Consider the following 8,595-nt stretch of genomic DNA (forward strand, 5'->3'; position numbering starts at 1 on the left):
CATTACTGCTCACATGAAACACCAGTAGATTCTACTGATGCTGTGTCTCAGAATTGGCTTGACAAGCTAGAAAAAATTTATGCCCTCTGAGAAGTGGGAGACAAGAAACAAATGGCTGACTGAAGGTTAAAAATCTAGTAGTCCAATGCATTGAATTGATTGGACAAGTCACAATTCTCATTTGTCTGCCAAAACTGTGATACCACATGCTGCCTTAGTTTTCAGTTAAAACCAGTTATTTTATTTACTGAACTAGTAGTCTGTGTTTTCTATCCTTTAGCAAAGACTGCAATTTGTAGGAAGTATATAACTTCACTGAAGAATATTGATTTGATACCTAATATTATGATTTCTGGAACTCAAAAGGAGTTCAGAAAGAGTTGCCTTTTCTTATTTCAGTCACTGTAGTAATTTTCAGACTGAAAGATCTCTGGGTCCTCTCTAATGGTAAGTAGAATGAGACCCAAGCAACAGTGGATGTATTTGTTTAGACAGAAAGGAGAATGAGCTACTTTCTCTGGAAATGGTTTGCAAAGTGCAGCAGCAGCTGAAGAATCAGCAGAAATGCCCCTCTTGCACTTTGACTGAGGGTAGTTTTAAGTGGTGTGGAAGAACAACTTCTAAATTACTGGGAACAGGATAAATTTAATTGGAACTCAGCCATCAGGTACATGGGAGTTTTAACAGGTATTGCTGTGTTAGACAAGCAGCCATCTGCCTCTCTTACTGTCCTGCCATTCACACTCTTCAGCCATGGTCCCAAGAGAGCCACTCCCTTAATCATTAGTTGTCATTTATTTGGTTGTATTTAGTTAAGGTTATTGATGGATCTCCAGGCACCTTCTGGGAAGTTGTATTAATTGGCAGTGTACGGGGTGGCAGGTTCCTTCATTCTGCCCGGAGACCTCTCCTGACAGGTTGAAATTAATCAGAGACAAAATCCTTTTAGTGATATGACCAACTGAGCCAAAGTTTGCGTCAGACTTCAACAAACTGTACTTCTCTTTATGGTTCATTGTCTCAGACCTGGCAGTGAGAGATATATGGCCCTGCAGAGGGATTAGGAAGGATGGAGAGGAATGCAGCTGCGGGATTTGTTCCAGAGCTATGACACCACTAGCATCTTAATTTGTGTACTGTTAAATGCATTTTTTTACTGCAGAAAAAAATGAATGTGCAAGTGTCTCAGCTAGAGATGGTTCTGGGGATCTTGGAATGGATCAGAGTAGATGACAATACCTTATGGCATCTCTGAGCAAATAAGGACACAAATAAGGTAATTGGCAGTGGAAACAATTTCCTAGATCCTGGGAATTAGGAGTTGGGGATGGCAGCTCAGAACTGCTCAGATTGATAGAAAAATGCAAGAGCAGCTGATCTGATTGAGATAGCACAAGATGAGGGTTGGTGTGGGAGTTGGGATGGGGTGTGACATGTCTAGTTATGACTGCATGAATGCATTGTGCTAAGAAGAGCATTAAGTGCTAGTACTGTCCAAACACAATAGCTCAGCAGGCAGGAGTTAAGTCTGAACCACCTGGAATCTTTGCAAACTGGTTTGTTTTACTACTAAGGTTAAAGTGGAAGTGCTTTAAATTTTAAGGCATATCTAAGTTGGTTTAAGGAGGTCAGGGTGAGACAGATGAGAATAAAGTGTGGTAGGTGAGGCCATTTTGAAGTGGTATGAGAAGAACTGGTGCATTCAGGATAAATTTGTGTGAACATACTGGAATTTATCTGAAAGCTGGATCCAGGCAGTCAAAAATACATGGATATCAACTCTGTGCTTTTTCCCCAATACAGCTGATTTCTTAGCCTCATCCCCTAACTGATCTGGAGGTTTTACATAACTACACTAGAAAGTAAAGAATACATGGTGTAAATTCTCATCTCATGATACCCAAAAAGAGGTATTTGAGATGAGTCTCATCTTAAAGGGTGCATTTTATCACAGCACTGTTAGCATTCTATTTAATTGTGGTATAGCATTTACTGTAGCACCATATGTGGCCCTTGTTCAGTGGTGATATATATTCTTTTCAAATCTAATATTAATAGTTTTAAGGTCTGTGGTTAATTTTGGATTTGACCAGTTGAAATGCAAGCTAGGATTCAGCTTTAAATGTGTCGATACAGGAAAAAAAGTTGTAAATGCTAATGAGTGAAAGTTAAAATCTTACATGGTTTTTACAGTTGTACATTCAGGATTCACAGGGAAACATTTCTGGGGTTCACTGTTGAGGGAATTTGGTTTCTGACTGTGCCTATAAAGTTAGGACTTCTGTCCCATCCATTAGTGAGTTGGTGCTATCAGCTATACGAAATACAGGCTGTAGAGACGTTTGGCTGTTGAGTAACACAGCCCTGTTGTAGTTCTACATTCTCCCTTAAAATTAATGTGTAATACTAAAAAATAATGTTTAATAATAAAACTGTGTCCTGCTTCAGACATCCCTGCATGGTATGTGCAGACACCATCATGTATCTTATTCTGTCTGCTTGGGAATCTTTTAGGCTGATGCTCCAATACTGGACTGATGCCAAAAAATTAGTTCTAATGCAGACAGCAATAACTTACAGAAGCTATTACAATTCTCCTTGTGTAGTTTGCCTTTTTATTTCCCAGCCTCCCTTCCTCCCCTACCTCATTTTTCTTGGAATTATTTAAATGAGCAATCAGCTTTTGAAGGTGAAAAGACTTGAAGGTGCTGCCACCATTAGCTAATGTAATTTGGAAGAAGGGAGAGTGATTTACAGGGAGTGAAGTTCAGCTTTTCTTAAGTCCTAGTACTTTTGTCTTTCCTTGTTAATGTTTCTGTGCTGTTCTAGTTAGGCATTGCAGGAGGCAAATGCAGCAGGTGAAGGTGGGTAGCTAGCAGTAAGGGTAGGAAGGGTGGCTAGAAGAAGAAAAATCAAGAGTAGCTGAACCTCATTTGAACGGGAATACTGAAATGTATTTCATGTCCCTGTGTTGGGTTTTCAAAGTCACCACTGTTCAGAGTTGCACAGTGCAAGCCCTCTGGCCTAATTTGAAGGTGTCAGCCTGTTTGCTTTCTTTTCTACTAGTAGTCAAGCTCAAAGGATAGCTTGTTTCCTGTCTTTTTAGAAAAAATGGAAATAGAGAAACATCCTGCTCAGCAAAATGTTTCAGAACTTCCAGAAAGTGTTTGAATTTGTACCTTGAGATGAAAATTTTCTCCCAGAAGAGAGCTAAAAAAAAAAACACCTTGTTTACTTGAACATGTCTTCTCATACTCTCTAATTTGGACTTGAAGTAGATACTATTTTAAAGTAACACAAAAATAATTATAGAATTGGATATACCAGGATTTATTGTCAGCAGATGCAGTAAATTCTAGTAACCATATTGAGAATATTGTTGTACAGATCTGGTGACGTTTAGCTCAAGGTAATAGAATTTCTAAACTTTCATTAACTTCCTTGACTAGGCAAAAGGGAGTGCTTTGCTTTTGGTTTTATGTCTGGGAGGTTGAATATATTTTAATTCAAATCATTGTCCTGTAGAGAAAAAAAAAATGCGAAGAAAAGCATTTTTTGATTTAGTATTCTGTATAAGGTCAGAGGACTCCAGCTGTTCCTGATACAGTGGTAAAATAGCCTATTCAGGAACTGCTCCACAACAAGCATCTGCATGCCTTGTGGTCCCCAGTGTTTGGTAGCTAAATCCTCAGTTTTCTGCATCTGCCTTGTCCCTCCTGCCATGCAGAGACCTGTTTGCATTCCAGCTCTTGGAATGTTCCTGTGCCTTCTGTATTGCCTGCCTTTTTCAGATGGGGACATAAGCACTCCAGAACCTGCCAGATGAGTTGAGGACTTCCAGGACCTAGGGGACAAACTTCTGGGAACAAGAGTTTTTTTCCTCCACTGAGTGGAGGCTTATGGGAATGATGCTACCATTTCAGAAGCAGCACTTTCAGTATCTTCTTGGAAGGAATAGTAAGAACAGTGCAGGGGAGATCCAGCTGTAATGTAACAGAGAGAAAGGAGGGACTGAGAGCTAAGTGATGTGAGTTTGAGACACCAAGAAGAGTTTCCATACACTTGAGAAGAGACAAGTGAGAGTGACCTTATGCATGTCTAGAGTATCTGAGGGGAGAGCGCCAGAAGGATGGAGGGAGGGACCCAGGCTCTTCTCTGTGGTGCTGCACAACAGGACGACAGGCAGCGGGCAGGAACTGATGCACAGAAAGTTCCACGTGAACATGAGGAACAACTTTACTGTGCAGGTGCCCGAGCACTGGAGCAGCCAGAGAGGCTGTGGAGTCTCCCTCCTTGGAAATACTCTATAAGCGTCTGGATGCAATCCTGTGCATCGTGCTCCGCGACCCTGCTTGAGCAGGGAGGTTGGACCGGGTGGTCTTTTCTAGCCTCGCCCATTCTGTGATTTCTTTTAATGCCATCTGAATTACTTCAACCAATCGCGATTTCCGCCGCTCCGGCCGGCCGAAGCGCGTTCGCCCCTTCCCTTGTTATTTTTGCCGCAGAAGGAGTTTCCGGGCGCAGCCTGTTGGGGCGGTGACCGAGCGCTGCCGCCCCGCGCGGAAGCTGGGGCGTTCCTCCATGTCCATGGCCTATCCCTGGGCGGGCGGGCAGGATGGGGCGGGCCGGGCCCCGCGCCGCCCTCAGGGGCCCGCGCGCGGACATGGCGGCGCCCGCCTACCCCGCCTGGGTGACCCGCTGGGTGTCGGGGCAGTGGCGGAACAAGAAGCGGCCCCCCACGCTCCGCCCGTCCCGGACGCTGGCGCTGGCCGACAAGGTGGCGAACCGCCGGGAGCAGCCGACGGGTGAGCTCCCGGCGAGGGCGAGGCCGGGCCCCGGGCAGGGCCGCGTTGCCGGCGGAGCTCGGCGGCGCCGTGTGCTCCGCAGGGCGGGAGGGGCCGGGTCCTGTGGGAAGGATCGCTTCCTCACACTGCAGCACTCAGGTCGCGGAGTATGTGGGTCAGACGCGTTGCGTCGTAGCATTGCCTTAACGATTCAGTCAGATGCGGGATGGCTGCAGGGGTTTGCTTTATGTTAGCAACAACTCAGCCCAAAGCAATGCTGGGATCTTTAGTTATGCATTTCTTCGCCTGTCTCTACCCTGTCTTAAACTTCTTTGAGATTTATGCACTGCGGGGGTTGTTACCATGAAATCCCAAACCCCCGGGATTTCTGGTTGTGTCTTTCCCTTCTAGAGGCAACGTGCATTACGGAGATGTCGCTGATGATGGCCTGCTGGAAACAGAATGACTTCAACGACGCACCTTGCGCCAAGGAGATCAGGATGTTCTATGACTGCGTGGCAAAGGCAGAAGTAATTAAAGCCTCTTTTATGTTCTTAAAAGCTAGTAGTAGGAAAGAAGAAAGCCTCCAGTAATTTTTTGTGTGCCAGTAGAATAATGTTCTCTGAGCAATTTGACTGTGACACGTTTGAGCAACTAAGAGCAATTAAGCTGGTGAAGGATCTAGAAGTTCCTACAAGGAGGGGTTTGAGAGAGCTGGGATTGTTTAGTCTGGTGACAAGGCTCAGGGGAGACATCACTGCTCTTTACAACTGCCTGGAAGGAGGGTGTAGCCAGGTGGGGATCAGCCTCTTCTCCCAGGCAACTGGCGATGTGACAAGAGGACGTGGCCTCGAGCTCTGCCAGGGGAGGTTCAGGCTGGACATCAGGAAGAACTTTTTCACTAAAAGGGCGCTGAAGCATTGGAACAGGTTGGCCTGGGAGATGTTGGAGTCATCATCCCTGGTGGCATTCAGGAAATGACTGGACGTGTTACTTAGTGCCATGGTCTAGTTGGCAAGGTGGCTGTCAGTCAAAGGTTGGACTCGGTGATCTTGGAGGTCTTTTCCAACCTGTTTCTGACTTTGAAGGCTAGGCATTCTTGAAAAATAAATTTCATACTGTTTGAAAATTAGAGGTTTCTTATTATATATTGACATATTATAATAATAATATACGATAAGCATGAAATGATTTTCAAAATAGACTAAAGGTAAGTATATGTACTAAACTTGTCCTTAAACTGATTTCAGGTTTCCATTTTCTTTCAGTAACAGTGTCATCATTTAAGTAGTAATTTAGCGGTGCTGTTTGACAGCGTAAGTGAAAAATTATCCACAGTTTATTTGGTAGATGACAAAGAATCAGAGATCAAGGAATAACAGAAAATAAAAAGAAAAAACCTGGGTTGTTACCAGAAGTTTATATCATTTTTAGCTAAGAATGTGAAAGGATATAATCTTTACAAGATGTCAGTTATTAATTGCATCATTTAAAGGTCATCAGCTTGTGATTATTGAGCCAAGTGCTATTGTAAGTGTTCCTTAAAGGAACACTATTCTGAAAGAAAGAAACATCCCCATAAAATTAGTTGTAGTCTCTGGGAATGAGCATCTGATCTGCAGAAACAGAAGTAAATGTTTTGAGGAGTTTTTTTCTCTTTCAGAAAGAGCGCAAGAGTCAAAATGAGGACACCCTGTCATCCAGGGGAAACTTGCCTTCAAGCAAAGTGAACAAGCTGCTGAAGAGGTTTCCTCAGATCACGCGTTATGTATAATGTACTTTACAGAAGGGACTGTGGACAAGCAATTAAAATTGGGATCTTGGTCAAAAAAAAGGAAAGTCAAGTTGAGTGATTTTTTTTTGATGTCAAGTGGTGTGCGGATCTTGACTGTGCTTTTGATTCCAGAGCAAAACCCACCCATCTTGAGTATCAGCTGGTTTTGTTCATGAGACTCTTGGGAGAAATCCAGTGTTAGGATTTCTGCAGTGTGTTGTTCAACTAGCCTACTTGGGGCCTCCCATTAAATAAAACCTTCTAGGCATACTTGTAAATGCATTTCCTAACAGGATGACTTCTTCACATGCAAGCTGCTTGTCCAGCTCTGGAGCTGCTATCAAAAAGTGTTTGGGCTCATACACTGAGCCAAACTGATAGTAATGATGGTAGTAACTGATGCTATGATGGCTTGTACTCTTACACAATCTGGTGCCTCTTGAAAGTTTATTTTAATTTTCACTGCTGTAAGAAAAGGCTGTAGAATTTAGAAAAAAATCTCCAGCAAAATACCTTGTTAATATGTAATACTTTGGTAATTATCAAATATAGCTTTAACATGGAAGTTTGTGGTTTATACCCTCTGATTTGCAGGTGGGACAGGTATGGTGCCACGTAAGTTTGATTATTTTGTCTGTACTGCAATAAAGCAAGGCTGGTGTTTGACTTGGGCAGCTCATCTACAGCAAAATGTTTCACTGTTTTTTGGCAAAAAACTAAAAGGGGGAGACAAAGTTCAAGCATGCACTGGTAATCGAAATAATTTATTTTTACTTTTGATTGGGGAAGGGGGGGAAGAACAGTTTCCACTACAGTACCACAAAACCATGGGCAGGTTCTTGGAACAGTACCTAATTGCTGGGAAAAAAGCAGTGTCTTGGAGAGCTAATGTTATAACCATTTATATCAGTAATTCTTTTGAGTGTGTAGAAAAAGCAGAATAAGAGGGGAGTCAGGCACACACATACTGTGTAATTACCCATGGATGGTTGTAGAGTTTGTTGGAGCTGAGTCCTCTGGAGCCCCAGGCTGATACCTGTTCACCACAGAAATTTTGGTCAGGTGAAGGCTTTCAAGTTACTGAAGCAACATTCACTTAGCTGTTAATTACAGTGGCTCATTAGTGGATTATCCACAGGGTAGCTTATTCTTTTGTTGCTATTATGGCATAATTGGGTCTTTGAGAGGACTTGGGGTCAATAACACAATACGCACATCTGAGTTTGGGAAAACACTTTGGTTCTGTGACATTTTGCATGTTCTTTCCAGAAGACACTGTGAAAATAAATGCTCCTTAGTCTTCCTTCATTTCTGGAGGATACGAGAGATTGGGAATGAGGAATGGATTCATTTCTGTTGATGATAATTTTTCTTCAAGCCTGGAACAGAAGCAGTTATGCATCTCTTAAGATAGCACCTGTGCTGAACGTACCAAATTCTAGTGTCCGCAAAGAACAGTCTTATATAAGAAGCTGTAACAGAGACACTTAATACCTTTTTCTGGTTTTACTTTTGAAATTTTGCACAGCTCCCAACTAATCTGAACAGCTATATTTGCATTATACTGCTTCATGGTGAGCTTTACAAATTCAGTTTGGGGTTTTGTCTAACCTTTTATATGTCTACTATAAGCTTGAAATTACTATGCTAAGGTTTTCCAATTCTTTATTGAGAGAAAGGAAACGATGCTTTTCAAGTGCACTGAGGTTTTGCAGTGCTTCCTTTAAAAGTAGTTGAGCAATTCTTTTGCTGCTTTTGTCATAACCAAAAACTCCAGTTACTGATAGTCCTTGGCAACTTCAGCTGCTGGCTATTTTCCTGGATCTCGCCATTAAGCTTATATTGGGTGTTTAAATGCATTCATATTGAGGATCACTCCATTAATAGTTCATGTGTGCGCCCACAGGGAACAGCACTGTTCTGTCTGAGTTGGGGCTTGTACCACCCCATGATGCTGTTGCTGGGGGGTAAAGAAAACTGTTCTGGTGTTGAGCACGCTGGTTAAGAACATTGCTGCAGAGACCTGTATGTGATTGC

At 42.8% G+C, this 8,595-nt stretch overlaps 1 protein-coding gene across 1 annotated transcript; it reads left to right on the forward strand.

Moving 5' to 3' along the window:
• The first annotated feature begins 3,790 nt into the window (after positions 1–3,790).
• Positions 3,791–7,217, forward strand: CHCHD1 (coiled-coil-helix-coiled-coil-helix domain containing 1). The gene is made up of 3 exons (XM_062496442.1): positions 3,791–4,805; positions 5,196–5,314; positions 6,448–7,217. The coding sequence occupies exons 1-3, from the start codon at positions 4,616–4,618 to the stop codon at positions 6,556–6,558; spliced, it is 420 nt and encodes a 139-aa protein (XP_062352426.1). The 5' UTR covers positions 3,791–4,615; the 3' UTR covers positions 6,559–7,217.
• The last annotated feature ends 1,378 nt before the right edge of the window (positions 7,218–8,595 follow it).

Source organism: Cinclus cinclus, chromosome 7, assembly GCF_963662255.1.
Source record: "Cinclus cinclus chromosome 7, bCinCin1.1, whole genome shotgun sequence".
Lineage (NCBI taxonomy): Eukaryota > Metazoa > Chordata > Aves > Passeriformes > Cinclidae > Cinclus > Cinclus cinclus.